Source organism: Rhagoletis pomonella, unplaced genomic scaffold, assembly GCF_013731165.1.
Source record: "Rhagoletis pomonella isolate Grant_MI unplaced genomic scaffold, Rhpom_1.0 Rhpom_scaffold_00007, whole genome shotgun sequence".
NCBI classification, from domain to species: domain Eukaryota; kingdom Metazoa; phylum Arthropoda; class Insecta; order Diptera; family Tephritidae; genus Rhagoletis; species Rhagoletis pomonella.
Window position 1 is genome coordinate 71,622,069 of NW_023458561.1, and position 19,764 is coordinate 71,641,832.

At 35.0% G+C, this 19,764-nt stretch overlaps 3 protein-coding genes across 3 annotated transcripts in view; all 3 read right to left on the reverse strand.

Moving 5' to 3' along the window:
* LOC118743528 overlaps positions 1-19,764 on the reverse strand; it is a gene marked incomplete in the record, with an annotated part of 154,325 nt that overhangs the window by 44,333 nt on the left and 90,228 nt on the right.
* Positions 1,204-19,764, reverse strand: part of LOC118743529 — a 34,393-nt gene continuing 15,832 nt past the window's right edge. Inside the window, exons 3-6 of the mRNA XM_036476267.1 lie at positions 6,735-6,830; positions 3,556-3,794; positions 3,289-3,444; positions 1,204-1,384 (exon numbers count right to left, since the gene is read on the reverse strand). Coding sequence (XP_036332160.1) covers positions 1,230-1,384; positions 3,289-3,444; positions 3,556-3,794; positions 6,735-6,830 — 646 coding nt within the window. The 3' untranslated portion in view covers positions 1,204-1,229. The remainder of the gene's footprint in view (positions 1,385-3,288; positions 3,445-3,555; positions 3,795-6,734; positions 6,831-19,764) is intronic.
* Positions 10,477-11,702, reverse strand: LOC118743531. The gene has a single exon (XM_036476270.1). It carries the CDS (start codon positions 11,067-11,069, stop codon positions 10,713-10,715), a length of 357 nt encoding a protein of 118 aa, XP_036332163.1. The 5' UTR covers positions 11,070-11,702; the 3' UTR covers positions 10,477-10,712.

Consider the following 19,764-nt stretch of genomic DNA (forward strand, 5'->3'; position numbering starts at 1 on the left):
GGGGAGTTGAAACAATGGGCCTCATGCATAAAAGGTGAGCTTAAGCTCAGACTCAACTTTTGCACTGATGGAGTGAGCTTAGACTGAAGAATTTGTACTGAAAACCGAGTCGGAGCTTAAGCTCATTTTTTATGCAAGTGGCCCAATATTTTCCAATGTCCAAGCAAACCCACTGTTTAGGCGCGTCTGCTAACACCAGGCGCCTAAATACATGCTATGTACTGCTGCATGTGCAAAAATTTCCTTTATACAATTTAGGAAATTTTTGCACATGCACTTCTCAACTGCCAAGTAATTGAACTTTCTTAAGTTTCAATAAGATGGCACTTCAAGGTATGCTCTGCCTAGTCGGATGCATCCTCCGGACACTGCTTCCGGAGCATTCTGCGGACTCTGCATGGCTTACAACCATGCGGAGGTGGTAATAGTTGATTACCATTGGCCACAGACTTGACCCACTACTTTTTGGTCCAATAAATATTTTTTTATATACATACATGCAAACATACTGGTCTCCCCTCTCACTGAGTTATTCACCCACTCTGTAACTGTCAAATGTACAAATCTGTACAAATATACAAATCGTGTTATCCCTGCTTAAGCAACGAAGATGAATGTTTCTACATTACGTCCAAATGGAAAATTTCCATATTTTCTTTGCTGCAGAAATTGTCTAATGTACATATGTACGTGTGTAAATATGGCCACTATGTACATATGCAATGTGTGATAGTTCAAACGTTCCACAAAGAGCTAAAGGGTTGATTTACTTTAAATGTTTTGAATGGTGTTCTAACTGAATTTACTAGATATACATAAGTATGTATGTATGTATTATTACTTATTTACTATTAATTTTATGGCAGAGCAGATACGAGCGATAATACAATGAAGGTCTTTTGGTATGAAATCCCAGTTGAATTTCCACAACAAAACTCCGCAAAATAATTACAGCCTATCACACAGCAAAGAGGGTTTGCCTTGGCGTATAATTAATACTTAGCCATACGAAGTGTCACCTAATGGCTACATATACGGCCAGCCAGCCAGCCAGCCAGCCAGCAAGTTTAATACGAGTAAATTACATGCAAATCAGAATAGTGCTACATTTAATTAATTTACAATTAATTTACAATTAACGAAAGCATGCTATTTATTATTCATTGGAGCAATGCATAACTTTAGAAGCATCCTCAATCGATCGCAAGCATCAAAATTCGAAATACGCTTTAAATAGTTATAATAGAGAACTGGTTTAAAAAGCTTCTTGGAAAACTTTTACCAGCAAACTCACCTCCATTAAGAGCTTTATTGCTCAACTCATTTTCCAAGTTGATAAAAATGTTACTCAGTTTTGAGTGATATCGCTCAAAGAGCTGTAAGTCTGTATGGTCCATGTCCATATGTGAATATTTAAAACGAGAGGTGAGATACATTAGAAAACTCATTTGTATTAGAGTTGAGTAGTTCATGAAGTAAGTAATTTATTCGGGAACAAATAAAATGAAAATATTTTATTCAACTTTCTTCTAAATATAAAGTATACAATGGCCAGTCTCTCAAGCGATACTTTCAGCGTTTCCAAATTAAAACAAATAATTAAAAACATTTAGGCGTAGCAATAAAATACACACAAATGTACGTAAATAGCACACTTTTCTTTTTTACAATATTCACAATGTTTTCCGTAATAATTTTTTTTCCTTAATATTTAATAAATATATAGCAGACAGCCAAAATTTTAAACTTTGTGCACAATTCAAGAAAGTTTAACAAATTTCAAAAAAATCCATTAAAATTGTTCGCTTTCTCAGAATTTTTAGAAACTTCTTAGGTATGCAGTTTTGTAGCCTATTCAATTTTAGGGTAATAATGCGGAAGTTATAAAATTCTGAAAAATCCCGTTGATTATTGAAATCTTTTTTCGAGGGTATTGCGTATTTTTTTTCATATAAAAGTAGATTTTATGAATAAAAAGTTTAAAATTTTGATAATTTTTTTTTGAAATTTGTAAAATTTTCGTAAATTGTGCACAAAGTTGTGAACTTTGATTTATATGGTTTATTATATAGAATCCAGTATATTTTTATATATAGTTAACGAAAAAAATGTGAAAGTGTGAATACTCTAATTATCTACACTTTTCACAAAAACAACTTTCTGATGTTAGAACCCATCTGGGACTTAACTCTGACCACATTTGAACTTTGTAAACCAATAGTAAATGCTTCTAACAAGACCTTATATCATCAGTGTCGATTTTTGTGAAAATTGAAGACAGAGGGTATTGAATACCAGGCATAGTATGGTATAAGTATGTAAACGCGTATCTCACATCGTCGCTCAATGCAAAAAAAAAACAGAACTAATTAAAATTTTTTATTGCATAAAACAATGTAGGGACTTATAATCCGATGAAATGCATCAATAATCAATCAATCAAGTGAGTTTTGGATTTTTAGTTAGTTAGGGCTTTTTGTATTTCAGCGAAGATGTGAGTTACGCTCTTTCTAAACTATACTTACTAAAGATATTTATAGTATGTCGGAATTCGGTGACGTGTGTGTATGAACTATCTTAAAATTATGCTAAATACAGATAATCTGTAATCACATACATACATACTAGGCTTGGGGAGCTAACTTGAACTAAAGAGCGGAAGAGCCAGATCTTTCAATTGAACTAGTTCATTAGTTCGATCACTAAAGTGAACCAAAGCTTTCTGAGGCAACACTCCAATAAAAATGGGAATGTAATTTTACAACACATATCGTTGTAAGGGCATAAATAAACAGCTAATCGGAATTCGCGCTAAAAAGACATTTTATTTCATTTAATTTTCAATGTTTTACATCGTTTAGTGTAATTTGCGTTATAGAGTAAGTATTTTTGTTGAGTCTTTGAGATTTGTTGTTTAACAAAAGACTTTCTCTTTCCGATGTAAAAGCGATGCGCAATTTTCTCGCATTTCGAAGGCAAAATTGAATAAAAGAAAATTAAATGAACACACTGCCGAGTTTCTATAAAAATCCTTTCGTGATTTTGGAGAAAGACGAATGAATGAAGACCACTGGATTGTGTCGTTATTGCATTCTATTATGTATATATGTGTTATAAAACATACATTTTTGTTGTTTTGTAACTCAGCTCCTACTACCGAACTAGTTCAATTAGGTGAACTGTAGTTCAATTAGGTGAACGATCAAAGACTCAGAAGAGCTAGTTCATTGAGCTGAACGCACTATGAGTGAACTAAAAAATCCAATTCTAATCCATGCATATACTTACAAGTCTCACTTTTCGACAATTGATTGACGCGTATTTGATCCAGTGAACCACCCAACAACTTGGCCACCACTTCCTCCACATACTCTCGTATTTTAAGCTTTTGCTCGGCGGGGATGACATCAAGATTCATACCCACTTGGCTAACACTTTCAAAATCTGCAATTAAGTAGAAATCTATTAGAAATATGCAGTTTCAATATTTGCTTATGTGCTTTATCTACTTGTTCGCGAAACAAAAGCTTGTAGCTTTTTGCTACATATACTTACGTATGGAACTTTCATTAAAATCGCCAATCGGTATGTAAATTTCACTTCGCGCTCTCAGAGGACTAACAAGCTTCTGATGATTGAAACTCATTTGCTCGGCAACCCAAGACTGAGTATGTGCTAGCGACTCCTTCGAGGAGTTACATAATTGGCATTCCCATTGTCCCGATTTCGCCAACCAAATCGAGCAATTCGCACCACGACATATTCTTCTGTTGCATAAGTAACACGTGACAAAGCTTAAAATTATAAGAAAAAGTTAAAAGTTTATCAGAGGGCTAGATGAAATTTAGCAGAGGTCTATGCATGTCGCTTTTGGAATATATCAAGTTGTGTATAGCTTAAAAATATTAAATTAGCTTTCGGGTATTTACTAAAAGCACTATTACAACTCAAACAAGTAAGAAAGTGTAAGTTCGGGTGGAGCCGAACAATAAATACCCGGCGCAAGTATTAAATATATGTTTTTTAACCTTTTCGAAAGCTACCGCTAGATGGTAAGCCGGGGTGTATCAATTTGGAGTAAATTAGCGTCCTTAAATTTCGAAATATTGAAGTTTCAAGCATTTCCGAAATTTACCGTTATATGAAAAGCGGCCGTAATTTTAGTCCGATTTCAATAATTTTCAACGTTTTGCTTTTATGTGGCAAGCACAATAAAAATACCGAGTTTGGTACAAATTGGTAGAACGGTTACCGATATACATATATGTGATCATAAGTGGGCGGTGCCACGCCCGTTTTCCAAAATTTTACCATTAACGTATTTCTTGGTAAAGAATTGTTGCAAGCTTTTAATATTTACTGATTTATCGAAGATTTTGTATTTCTCTAAATTACCGTTATATGGGATGTGGGCGTGGTTATTGTCCGACTTTTTAAATTTTCCGCCATTTAGTATGCTGTACCAAGGCCAACAACTGTGCCAAGTTTGGAAGAAATTGGTGCAGCGGTTACCAAGATATACACATGTAACCATAAGTGGGCGTGGCTACGCCCGTTTTCCGAAAATTTATAATATTCTTATTTTTCATCTAAAACTTATTGTAAATATTAATTTTGAGTGAATAATCTCCAGTAGTTACTAAAATATCGCAGTTTTCGTATTTCTGGAAATTACCGTTATATGGGAAGTGGGCGTGGTTACAGTCCGATTTCGCCCATTTTCAATACCAACCTACCTTGGATAAATGGAAACCTACATACCATATTTCGTTGAGATATCTCAATTTTTGCTCGAGTTATCGTGTACACGGACGGACAGACGGACAGATGGACGGACAGACAGACATGGCTTAATCGATTTCTCTTTTCATTCTGATCATTTATGTATACATTTGTCTATATCTATCTCGATTCGTTTTGGCTGTTACAAACAACCGTTATGTGAACAAAATTAATATACCCTTGTACACAAGTGCGCTCGGGTATAAAAATGGCACATTTGAGTCAATGATGGAGAGTTATTCATTATACCAAGAGATTATACTGAAAATAATTTAGATTTGTTTCTATGTTATAGTCGATTTGAAAGCTTTAACGCGTCTCCTGAAAATTCACTTTTTTTTGAGATATGCTATATATAGGCAGTTAAGTGTTACGCATACTTAGCATTGCATTGCATAGATAAGCATCGATTTCGAAACATACATAGTCGTGGTTATACTTTATACGCAAAGCTATGTATTTCCCCAACAACTATTACAGCCATATCTAAATTGGAATGCTAAGCGCTGATTTGCCGAAAAAATAAATTTGATTCGTGATTTTCCAACCAAAAAAAATATTTTTTTATGTGACGCAAACAGTTTCGAGTTTTTTCCAATGCAAATCAAATCACAAATAAAATGTATTTTTTATTTGGTGGACGAATCAAATCACAAATAAATTTTATTTCTTATTTATTTAGCCGGCAAAGAGCGTAAACATTGCATTTACCTTAAAAGCGAGAGCATAACGATGAGAGCGTGACAGCATGCAAAAGCTCCCAGCCATCAAAAAATCCGAAAATGCATCCGAAAAATGAAAAAGAGTGGATGAAATGCGGATTTTTGTCCGCTTACCGATTCCGTTTTCGGATACTTTGACGATGCGTTTTTCCACTAAAGTGTGAGGCAGAAACGTATGTATGTAGAGACAAGTACCGATAATTGTTTTTAAACGGATACACTTTTGGCTGTTTTCTGAAATTCGTCTGATTGAAATTTTAGTTCGATACGCTCTTCTCACTTCGCAGATGCTTTTTCATGGATCGAAAAAAAAAATAAAAAATTAAGAAAGCGCCTGACGGAATTCGAACCCGGCACCTTCGGAAAACTAACAAACAGGCAAACTCCTCTGCACCTTCAGTCACTGCCGATGTATAGATGCTTTCAAATGTTCAGCTTAAATGCCAGCATGCAGCTCTCAAGAAAAGCAAAAACTCCATATAGAATGACGTACAAGAAATGGCTAAGAAATTTTCTTGTGTCAAATTTTCTGGAGGCAGTACGCAGTTCTTAAGAAATTTGCTACGCTTTCTACTACGGTTTTCTAAAGTTTTTTGTGAAAAAAGAGCACAGGGCAACCCAGGTTTGCAACAGAAATATATGCCCGTTCCATTATTTCTTGAGGAAAGAGTGAGGCAACAGGCTGTGAGGTATAAAAAATGTCAAAATTCCTTGGACACACACGCGAAATAATGGCAATTTGTTTCTTGACCCTTTTACATACAATTATTGCTTTCATCTATTCGAACGCGTCGAACGTTTTTGGATACCTAAATGAACGAAAATTGTGGTCGGTTTCTGTAAGTTTCCGGATACGGCGAATTGTACGAGACCGCACTGTCGCCAAAATTTACGTTTCTCTGCGGGCTGGGCTATTGGCACACTAGCATACTCTAATGCTAAGCTAAAGATGCATTTACATGAGGCAATTTATTAACAGGCGATAAGGAACCTCCGAGTTAAATTTTATGATTATAATTATTGTATGTATTTTTGTTTAATTTCCAAATGGAAAAACCTGGCTAAAAAAATTGTAAACCAGTTTTCTCCGATTTTTAATTTTTTCACGTTTTCCAGCGAACGAGCGATATGTATGTACATTCAATTAGTAGTTGCAAAGGGCACACAAAACCAAATTAGCAGTTGCCACAAAAAAAAATATAGAAGAAATAATCTCACACAATTGCTTACCTGTTGGAATCAACTTGTTTGATTTGGCCGGAACAAACATTGCAGTTATTTTCGTTTTTTGATCCCCTCCTAAAAATTCGTCTTTCACCGATTTTGCTGCAATGGACAATTAAATAATATACTTTTTACTATGTTAAACAACAGACATGTATGCATATTTATTGTAGTAATCTGTACATATATGTAATAAAATTGTAACAGGTCGATGTCTGTACATTATAGATATTAAAGAAAAATTTATGTGGCGGGTCTTTATTAGAGCACCAGCAGCCAAATCAACCATTTTTAGAATTTTTGTCTGCCTGTCTGTCTGTCTGCCTGTCTGTCTGTATGTTTGCACGCGCATCACTCGAAAACGAATGCATGGATTTGAATGCAGTTTTCACCGATGTATTGCTAGAGGTCCATAATTATCGGTAGGGGCAAATACAGTTAAATTTCGCAGGCATGTGTAATTTTTAATTTATGACATAAATAAGTTATTTAAAAATAATTAACTAAATTTTCGTATTTTTATTATATATGTATATCTAAATATATGTATGTAAACGAACGATGTATAAAAATCTATTACAGAATTTTATATTCTGCTGCGATTTTTCATGTTATTTACTCTGATTTCGGCTTGTCGTATCTCTAACCTTGGTCGTTAGTATATTTGTATCTGTCTGTTAAATTTATAGCTTTGAAAACGAAATAAACCCAACAGATGACCTTGTCTCTACTTTGTGTTTTATTCGTGTTTACACGGTATGCTGCCTTTCCATATGTAAAAAGTGGCATCTATAGGCCGATTCTGAACAGAAACTCCCTGGGAGTTTTCTCTTTTTCCCCTTTCCTCCTATCAATAATAAAAATTCCCTGACCATTTTTTATATTAAAGGTCGGAGTTGAGGTGTCAAAAAATTGTCAAATAGGTTTTTCGAAATTCAAATTTTCTCCTCCCAAATGTTCGGGAAAATGCTACTCCCTGGGAATTAATTATTGGAGGATTTCTTTTTTGGGGGAAGCAAATTCTCGGAGAACGATCTCCCCGGGAGTATTAAGTATTGGGCTGATCGTGTGAAACCACTTTGGATGGAGATAATCTGAACATAAGCGACCACTTTCAAGATATGTATGTATGTTAGACATTATACTACTTTTTTATGGCCTTAGGCACTGCATCACTTTACTTTATATATTTATACTTAAGGAACTAACTTTACGGAATGAAAGGTCTTTAGAGTTTATTTTCAACATCTACATAATATTTTTGATGTACATGATTTTTTCCAGTTTCGAAATATTTTATAAAAAACCAAAAAGTGTACGTAAATTCAAAGACCGGTTGTCTGCAAGTCACATCGCTCGGTAGATGGTAGACGAATGTGAAAGTTATGCTGCTAGCTGTGTAATAGTTTTTGTTGTTTTTATTGACAAACACAGTTTTTAACATCCCGCACCACATTTGAAGTTTGTGTCGTAAGTTTCGCATTGCATGCATCTTAGCAGCTGCATCGCAGCTTGTGTTGCATAATTTAAATGTGGAAGTTGTTGCAGAAATAGAAACCCAATAAACAAAAAAGCGCGGGTGGCATCGTATCGAATTCGGGACGAACTCGAGAAATTAAATTTATCGAATATATTTTTTGGGCTCGTTTCGAAATCGAATTAGCGGCGGTTGGTTGGTTGGGAGTAAATTGGCAAATTCAACGGAAATTGCACACGGAAATGGTACAACGGAAATGATGCAACGGAAATGGTGCAATGGGAATGGTGCAACGGAAATGGTTGGGACTGAAACAAGTGCTTCTTGTGTGTATGCATATGGTATTAATTTAACAAAAATTTGCGAATAAAAGGTTAAAGAATAACACTTAGAAAAAGACCAATACAAGAATGAAAGTAAAGGTGAGTACTTACATAGATAAAGAAAAGGATAAAGGTAAAGGTAAATATAAAAACAAAAACAAAGATGCGTAAAGATATAGGCAAAAATGAAGACCAAGGTAAATTTAAACACTTCACTTATATAAGGGCTAAGGTGAAGGGGAATATGTATTTGAAGAAAATGATAAACATAAAAATAAAGACAAAGAGGAGGATGAGGATACCGATAAAAGTAAAGATGAAGATAAGGGAAGAAAGATTAAAATAAAGGTAATTAAAGAGGAAAGGATAGAGAGAGAGACACAGAGACTCAATCTGGGAACTGTTTTGGGATTTTAGAGATTTTCGGGTTTCCCGAGACTTATCGATATAATAATCGATATTTTTATCGGTTTTGTTATCGATATTTAACGATTTTGTTATCGATATTTATCGATTTTCTTATCGATATTTACCGATTTTGTTATCGATATTCGTCGATTTTGTTAGCGATATTTATCGATTTTGTTATCGATTCTTATCGACTTTGTTAGCGATATTTATCGATTTTGTTATTGATATTTACCGATTTTGTTATAGATATTCATCGATTTTGTTATCGATATTTATCGATTTTGTTATCGATTCTTTTATCAATTTCCAGGGATGAAAATTTCGAAGAAAATTCTGCTTTCAAAGTGATGGCAGCCGAATTGGATCACAATCAGTGCATAAACAATTTCTTGATTAGTCACGACTTGCACAACATTCGCACAAGCTCCGCACAGATTATTGCGAATGCTAATGTTAAAATTAATGCGGAAGGTCCATACCCTGAAAAAATCGCTACTCCATGTACGCGCGGAGGCGGTGGTGTGGTGGTTGGCCGTGCGCGCTACCATTCCGCAGGGCCTGGGTTCAAGCCCGGTTCAACCCAACATCAAAAAAAAAATATTTTTTTCTAATAGCTGTCGCCCCTCGGCAGGCAATGACCACCGAGTGTATTTACCCCATGAAAAACAGTTTCTTATAAAAATAAAATCGAGGTTCGGAGTCTGCGTAAAACTATAGGTCCCTCACCTGTGTGTGACAACATCGAAGCGCACGCCACAAATCGGAGGATAAGCTCGGCCAAACACAATGTGTAAGCGCCAATCTATTATTATTACTCCATGCAGGCATGTAAATAGTAGTTACTCTCTAAGGCTCAAAGAATCCACCAAAATTAACCGAAATGCATATAAAAATGTGGTCTAATTGGAATTGCGATGTCCTAGGGCACGACCATATACTCCATCTCTGCATTACATCAAGGGATGAAGTACCTAGATACCTCTTGGCAACACAGCCCAATAGACATCGTATCGTATAGTGATAACGATCGTTAAAATACGGGCAATAAACGGGTAACAATAAGCTGGCGTAGAGAAACGAGTTGGTCCGCTACGGCATTACAGAGGAGCATTTTGTAAGTATGTACACTAATATGGCACAAATGGGCCACATGATGCAACGATTTTTATAAATGTATGTAAATATATGTATTACATACATACATACATATGCAGGTATAAACTCACAAACGAAGCATGAACTCTGCCTATCAAAAATATCCATTCCTGTGCCACCTAACGAGATATATAGAACCAACTTACGAAATCATTGCAAGCATACTCGATCACTGTCGCCAAAATTTTATCGCGATAGCCGGTAAACCGTTCAGGATTGAATAATAAAAAAAAAAATGTTGTAAAATGGCCATCAAATTTATGTATGTATTATGTTTGCGAACATTTCATGTACCTACCCGGATTTTTGGTAGCTGAACAGAATAGGATTTTTGGTACTTACGACAAAAAAAAAAATTTCTGGACATAAAAATGCATGCCAATATTCGTACATACTATGGATTTATAACTTTATTTTAGCAAATAGTTTTCTTATAGTGTATGCATACATACATATGTATGTATGTATGTACGTATGTATATGTATAATAGTTTCTCAGTCACATTTTTGCACATTCTTCGCCGACACTGCACCCACAGTTGCTCATCTTTTCGCTCTTGCCCTGGGGCGGCATTATGTAGACTTTGATTGCCTCCTCCGCAAATATTTAGCGCATATTTAACAAATGCTCCCTTGATTTCGCTGTCGCTGCTGCTCTTGCTCACGAAATCGGCGCAGCATTTCCTGTTCCTGCCGCTGCACTCGATGCCGGTAGCGCATTCGTCTTCGCGCCCAGTGTTCGTAATTGTTACGCAAGTCTTCATAGTAAATATCCTCCTCGTATTCACTCGAGTCATCATCCGCTGTGTTACTGCGTCCAAAGCCGTTAGCTGTGCTGGAACCGATAGTGGTTAGCTTCAACAAAACCACCTCAAAAGCGCAAACCATAAAGAGAAACATCAGCACCGCCAAATTGGCATGACTGCTGACAGTTAGCTTTTCCCAATTGCCGATTAGCGTTGAGATGAGTATCATCTTGCCCAGAACTTGGGTGATTCGATTGTATTGTTGTCACTTATACTTTTATGTACATATACATATAGTTGTTGTATTAGTTTGCAATTTCATTTAACACGATATCGCTGTCAACGGCCGGTTTTTGAGTGATTCATCTTTTGCGATAACAGTTCAGATATTTCTTACTTAAATCAATATTTTTCCGTTTAGTATCCGTACTTCATTTTTTTAATTCCCGCTTTCACAGATAGGTATTTCGAAAAATATACGCGTGTACATTCAAATTTTGTTAAAACATAAATATTAACGCTGCTTTCACGCGCTGGCTAACAGACATTGGACTTTCTCGTACAAAAGTGGTTTGAAAAATGTTCCATTGGCTTGAGTTGAGCTGCGTCTGAGCCGCGCAGGCCGCGCAAATGATGAAGTCGGCAGGCGCTATAGCTTAAGCAATAAACATGTTTTGTATTATGTATGCATATACGTAAGTTTTTTTTTCTTTGCTTTATTTTGACTGTCATTTGCAATTCACGTTTGCTCGCTTTGTGCGATGGTGCGAAAATTTAAAACGTGTTGATGAGGTAAGCGATTCTACCACAGGGGCAAAAGTGGTGCGCACCACTATTTGTTAACGGCATGGACAGCTGATTACGAGTATTTATGTATGTGTGCATGTACATATATCAATATCGTGTTTGGAGTATCCCCACAATCATAATCACTATACGATGTTTATTGAGCTGTGTTGCCAAGAGGTAAATAGGTACACCAGTAATCCGTTGGAGTAGTTTTGGGCACCGTTGGAATATATGGTCCTCCCCTAGGACATACATCGCCATGTTAATTCAACTACGTTTTTATATACATACATTTCTGTAAATTTTGGTCCACTCCTAGACCCTTAGGGAGTACTCTTTGGTGTAGTCGCGGTTTTCGCAGGGGGGTTCGCAAAAACACAAATTCATTACTCACTCTAGGCGCATTTACATACATACATACATGTGCTTGTATTTATTTATGTGTGTAGTATATTTACCTGAAATGAACCGTTGATTATTGACCAGTAAACAATATATATATATATGTATAACATACGCTTTTATAATCGTTAAATCCAGTCTGAGAAAATTGGCTTCCTCATTTCTTCAATAGTCTTTAAATTTCATGTCGTTAAAGCAACTAAAACGGGGGCGGCCGCTGTGGCTGTGTGGTTAGAGGTGCTCACTGCCACTCCGTAATCCCCAAGTTCTATTCCTGGTCCAATCAACATCTAAATTAAAAACACCGTTCGGAGGCTGCTTAAAATTGTAAGCCCCGCCATTTGTGCTAGAAAATCAGGACGCACGTCACAAATTGGATGAGAAGCTCGGCCAAAAACTTAGCTAAAGTGTAAGCGCCAAAGTATTATTTTTTACTATTAAAGCAGCTTAACCTGTTGAGCAGGCAATTCGATTTCCTTGTATATATGTAAACATACATACATACATACATACATCGATAAGTGTGTACCATGTATTATGATAAACTTATATGTATGTATGTATACACAACGTATGCTTTATTTTTGTCCATTATTTGTTTTGCTTTTAAGTACGAATGTGTTTAAATTCCTACGAATAATTCTTATAAGTAAGTATGTATATATGTATGTAGGTATGCACGTACATGTGCGTGTGTGTGTTATATTTTCATATCAATCATCAGTGTTGTCTGGACTTCAAAAATAAAAAAGCTAGATCGGCCAAATAAAAAGCTTAATGACCAAAAAAAAAAGGTTACAAAAGGCCAGCCTTTTCAACACTTCATTAACTCTTGTGTACAAAGAGGTGGTACAAGTGCACCACCGAGCAACAAATATTTAAATATCTCGACAACGAAAGTACTTACGACCATGAAATTGTATGAAAGCCCCGGGCAAACATTTTTGAACACCATTTAATACCGTTTAATAAAACCATTTTTATAATAAAGGGCACTCTTTTTTAGGGTCTGACAACCCATAGTCCTTAAAGACAATCGTGAATGTTTCAATTGGAGCGCGCATAGTGAAGAGGAAACCGCATATACACGCAAATGAAGCAACTACTGCGGAGGAGATGTAATAGAATACATACTCCGAATGGCTACGGCATAGCAGCGGCGACTAAATACCTTTCTCCCTCCCGATGCACAGTGGTTGCATTTATATGGGGAGAGCGGCCAAAAATACTTTTAATGGACATATCGGGATACAATTTTTACCCTAAGGTCTGTTAAGAGCAAAAACTGTAATATGTAAAAGTGGGCGGGGTTGGACACGCCCACAAATGAAAAATAATAGGGACCCGACATTGTGACCAGTTTCAGCTATTTTTGTTATTTTTTTTGTTTAATGGTTATATATAAAAATGAAATGTTTTTCGTATGACAACGATGCCTGACCAAACGGCTGAACCGATTTCAATTCTGTAAAAAGTACTTTTTTGGACCTTCTGTTTGGAAGGTTTTTCGATTTAAAAAAATTTGAAAGTTTTTGTTGTTGTTGCCGAAAAATGAAGAATGCTGAGACGTCACGATTTCACAATTTCATAGAGTTTTCAGTATATTGAATGTCACTAAACTATTAAACGGCTGGACCGATTTCGTTCACATTTGGAACATATGTCAGCACCTTGAAGTGAAATATTTCGACTAAAACTTTCATCGCTAGGTGGCGCTGGGGCCGGGATATTCCTAAAAATTGCATTTACTTGCCGATTTGGAACTATTTTGAAATATGAGTGTTCTAGAAAATAATTTATGCAATCTGACATATGCGGTTTTGAATTTTGTTGATACGCGGTTTTGTACTTTAAACGACGTTATACTTCACTTCTATTCGGTTATATTCAACACGGTTAGAGCCAGTGAGCATAAACGGACAATTTTTAACACGAGCTGAAAACCAAGTGCAACCCTAGCTGGGCTAGCTAATTCAGTTGAACCGCCAATCAACTGTTTTGCATAATTTGTTTTTTGTTGAAAAAAAAAATAAAACTATTGTATCGGATGAGGCATTTTTCGTCTTATAATATCGATTAAGTGATTTGCAGCCTTAAGCTTGCTTATCGTTTTTTGATCCAAATTAACCGCGTAGACTTTTTTTTATGTTTGATGAGCATCTTTTTTTGTGAGGCATCCTAATGCACCTACATATTTTATTTGCATGCACATATTTATATTGGTAACTTACATACATATTTTAAACGCCTAAAAGTATACAAAATACTAAGTACCTTCGTGATTATTAGTTACTTGCTCGCAGGTGTGGCTAACACAACGCCACGAAAATAGCCAGGAAATTGTTTTGGTAGTAGAAAATCCACTAAATACTTATATTAAATTCTAGACACGTATTTCTTCTTTATGTGACTCACTAAAAACTAGAAATTAGAAAAATGTTGGTAAATTTAAATAAGAAATTTCACCTGGCCCAGAACAAATACTGGTTGTGTTTCTGTTTTAGTTGCACTCTCTTTTGATTTACTTTAATTGCTACCGAACAACCATCAAGTGGCTGTTGAACTGAAATATAAATGGCAATGAAATAGTGTCAATGGAGCTAGCCGGTCAAGCGTAAAAGCATAAACAAAAAACAAAAAAAAAAAAAAACGGAGCGTGTCGACAAAACTCAATAATGCGTTTGGGCTGCTTCAATTACAATTGTAATGCTAATTTTTGGCATACTTATAGCAATTGCAGATGCATATGTATGTACATTAGGGTGGTCCAAAATAAGCATAGTCGGAATTTTAATGTTCTCACCAACTAGGATTGTTCTGTATCGAAAGAAAATATACCCCTATTTTTTATTTGGAAATCAAAAAATATTTAAATGTCGCTCAAACTATATTTTAAGTATTAAAAAATGGTAAAAAAAACAATTGAATATTATTATTGGGAACCTCCTGCATGTAAACAGGGTTTTGGTGATAGAAAAATATTGATTATTAAGAATTATATACCGTTTCTACGAAAAGTTGTTTTTTTCCCCATATAAAATCCATGGACAACTTTGGGCGCTTTGAGCGACCTTTAAATATTTTTTGATTTCAAAAAAAAAAAAAAAATCGGGTATACTTTTTTTCGTTATAGAACAATTCTAGGGGGTGAGAGCATTACAATTCCGACCTTACTTTTTCACATGCATTTTTGGCCCACCCTAATGCGCACACTCGGCTGTAGAAAATTATCATAAGAACAATGTACTTGTGAACTTGACTCGGCACGCGCTCTTGAGAACTTATGCCTAACGATCTTTTCAAACAAACTTTGAGCGCATTTTCATATCGTTTCAATGAGATTACAACCTTTTAATATTATAATTCCAGTCAATATTAAAATATGTCACTTGAAGCACGCGCTTAGGCCGACATTCCACTGGGTGTTGTATTTAATAATCAATTTGGGCACTATAAAATACCGATGTCATTGCGATAATATTCATACTCATTTAGTTTGTTTCCACATGCCATTTTTGAATAGCGAACCCTTTTTCTGCAATTCCAATACCCAGCGGAAATTCGGTAGAAGAATTCTTGTTTCTCATATTCAAAAGTTTGTTAGAAATTACAAATGTACTCGGAAGGCATTCTTAATTAGTTTAAAAACAAAAAGGCCCGTAGTTATAGTTAAAATAAAGTCGACTCTAAAAGATATTCCATTGAAAGTTACGTCAAAAAGCTGCTGCTAACTTTAGAGTCGACTTTATTTTGACTATAACTACGGCTCAATGTAAATAACAATCGTGACTGAAATATACATCGATGTACATAATTCGGATAACGATGGAGTTAAATTTCTATAAAACAAACCGATTATATGCACTACGCTTCATCTAAACCATTAGCTGCACATTTCAGAATCACTAGTTAGCGAAAAATACATATAATGTAAAAAATCATTTGTTATATATATTAAAATAAGTTGTTTGATAAATAGATCACCTTTGTGAGTATAGTCCAAATCTTGGGCCAGGGTAAGCGAAAAATTCGATGCGCACCGTCATTACAAGCACCAATTTTATTTAATTTATTTTAAACTTCACCAACTTTTAATTTTGCAGGGTATGCCGCCGTACATACATATGTACATACGTATGAAGGTCTATACTTATTACACAAGTAACCACACTGTCACTTTATGTTCACTGTTGCAGGGTAACTGACAACCAGCCCTGCATTGCTCATCGTCAGTAAGAACTGGTGCTTTACCATGGGTAGGGTGCGCCTGCGCACCGGACAAGCTTTTGCGCGACCGAGCAGTTGACACATTCACCCAAGAACGTACAATGCCGATTAGCTAAAAGTATTATTAATTCATTGATATAAATGGTGTGTGCACATATAGGTATATAGTATGTACGTATGTGCGTTAGGGTGGTCTAAAAAAAAATCGGAAAATTAAATTTTCAGAATTCCCCCGCTGCCACCCCCAGAACTGTAGAATATCGAATGTAAGGCGGCCTGTATGTATCCAAAAGTATACGTTTTTAACGAGTTTATAGTAATTCTACGATTAGTAAAACTTCAAACCCCGGCCGCATGGTTAAATATTAACCGAAGTCAAGATTAAAAGGGCTTCCTTACTTTCTGAATTCTTCAGTCCAGGGCGTGGTTGAAAAAAACTTTGGACTTTGGAAAGTCGGAATTTAAATGCTCTCACCCCCTAGGATTGTTCTATATCGAAAAAAGTATACCCCTATTTTTTATTTTGAAATCAAAAAATAGTTAGAGGTCGCTCAAAGCGCTCAATGTTTTCCATGTATTTTGTATGGAAAAAAAAGAACTCTTCGTGGAAATGGTATGGAATTCTTGAAAATCAATATTTTTCGATCGGAAAACTCTGGTTCTCTTCAGGAGACTTCCAATAACAATATCCAATTATTTATTTAACCATTTTTTTGATAATGAAGATTTTTTATTTATACCCCATTGCATTTTCTGGCATTTTCAAGAGGTTTTAGCGGTCCTATTAACTTTTTTTCATGCATTTTTGGACCACCCTAATGTTTATATGCACATATCTTTATATGTAAGTACAAGTATTAATAATAATGCAAAGCATGTGCTTCTTTCTCTTTGACCGGTGTGTCTCTTCAATATAGGGATTGGAAAATAGATATACCCAAGGCATAACAAGGTAGAAGTGATTTCGACATTTCTCTCTTTTGAACTGCGACTAAAATGTCAACTCTTAACCCTATACTATTCAAAATTTTAATTTTTTTAATATAAATTTTCAATTGTGAGCTGTGTGACTGATTTTAAATGCATAATAAAATGAAAAGGAATTATGGGCGGTATGTTGTGTTTGACAAGAGCCAGGGCAACAAACTTGTGCGTTATTTTGAAACTCCGAAGTATCAATGCTTCATTAGGAGACTCTTCACGTGTGCGCGAAGACCATTTTAGTGCCAGTTACTTTATTTGCTGCCCATCGCAGCCGGGTATTTCTAAGCGGACGCGTTTGTTCCCAGATGCAGGAATTATTAGACCAAATATGAAGAGAAAATCTTCCACTCATATATGAACATGGATAGACCAAATTTCAAATGGTGGTATAACAAAACCTAAACCGGAATTCCTTGTTGACATAAAGAAACTGAAATTAACTTTTAATAAATTTAATGGAAAGGAAATTTCGAATTGCAAAAATTTAATAGCTGAACTATTGAAGTTAAGTTCTGATGTAAATTTAGAATAATAAAACCTTTTTTTAAATGTCTAATATACTTCAGAAGTATTTGAATAAAATAAATAAATGCTTAAAAACATTGGGTAAAAAATAGTAAAAGCAAGAAAGTTGCCAAAATGGGTTTATAAATGAGTGTGTTTCACTGAGTGTGTAATTTTGTGTAAGTAGCATTTCCACATTTACATTAAAACGAAAAGGCAATACCTAAAATGAAACTGATTCTAATGAGCTTTTAAAAATTTTCATATCTACAAAAACTTTCATTTCAAAGATATTAGCCCGTAGTTATAGTCAAAATAAAGTCGACTCTAAAGTTAAAAGCCGCGCTTTTTGACAGATATCCATTGAAAGTTATGTCAAAAAGCTGCTTTTAACTTTAGGAGTCGACTTTATTTTGACTATAGCTACGGGCCGTTCAGTTTTATCTAATATGGTAAATGCATAACAAAGGGTTAATTTTTTTGTTTACATTTTTTGACATTACAGTCAGCTATGAGAGAGCTCGACTGAATTGTCACTTCTACCTTGTTGAATATGCCTTGGATATACCCAAGGTACATTGAACAGGTAGTATCAGTAGAGCAGCTGATTTGATTTATTTTCAAATTATTTGGTCTCGAAAATGTCAAATATTTTTAATTTTTTCTCACGAAAATTATAAGTTGTTAAAATCCATTTGCTTGTGAAACCTTTTTCCATACAAAACAAGCGATTGAATAGCAGCTTTTGGAACGTTCGCCCAACTCGGCAGCACGACCGCTGATTACTGGGCCTTGCAAAGGATGGATCAATGCTTCGAGAAGCAAACAAATTTACTAGGAAAGAAAGTTGCATCAATTTTTTTTCCAATTTCAATTTTTTATTTTTTATAATTTTTTGTATTTCACATGGCACGCTTTGATTTAGAAGAAAAAATTCAGAACAGTTGTTGACACTTTCGATACCAGAAGCAACAACAAAATACACGCAAATGTTGTTTTTGCTCTACTGATACTACCTGTTTAATGTGCCTTGGATATACCCAATAAATATTTTGGTTAAATCTCAGTTTGAGATTAATTTGAGAATCGGTTCTTTTCTCAAATCTCAAACGTTAGTTCACAAAGGGCACTGTTTTAATACGGAATTTTCCTTTTATTCAAAGAGAAATATTGAATTCTAAACTTTTTTTTCAAACGTGAGTGGATCGAATTGAAATGGAATCCAGTTACTCCTGTTGAAATATACATAGATATGTAAAAAATACTGTTTTTATAGCAAAGGAATTCTTATTTAAGCAGTTTAATAGAATATTCGAATCTTTTAATATAACATACAAAATTTAATTTTTAACATAAAAATATTACTACACTTTAAGCAAGCAAATTGCCTGGCAGTATCGACGCAGCAGACAACTTCTTTATTTCGCTTTTTTTTTTAATTTTAATGACCGGTCAGTACACCACATCGGCTGATCAGTCAAAAATAATATCAAACATTTTTCACTCAAATAAATAAACTAACTGCATTTCAATTCACTTTAACGAGGAGCCATTTACCTACAGATAAATTGCGAATGACAGCGAACGCGTGTACATATGTACATTAGACTGCATCACCAAAAAAAGTTGCGGTTTCTCCGCCGGGGTTACAAAACTTATTATATTTGAAGACGTCCGCCAAAACATTTCGGAAAAATATTAAGATGTAAGTGAGCTGGACCGATTTGAAAATACCTCAAAAAATTGAGTTTTTTATGAGTAAAAATAGTTTCTTAAAGAACTTTTTGAAAAAAAATCTCCTCAAATGATAAAACGGTTTAAGTTTAAAAAATCTGCATAAAAATATTTAAAAATCTTTTCCACGGAATCGTAATAATGAGATTTTTGATGCTGTTTTTTTTTAACTTTTTTCAAAGATGGTTTAAGAAAAACTTGAATAACTGTGCCAAAACTATTCTGATTTCAACTTATGGGGTCTCGGTAGAAAGGCATTTTCCCACACTTTTTATTTTTGTGCA

What these genes read in the sequence shown, in the direction of transcription:
- LOC118743531 (XM_036476270.1), bottom strand. Translation starts at nt 11,069, where the DNA reads ATGATACTCATCTCAACGCTAATCGGCAATTGGGAAAAGCTAACTGTC.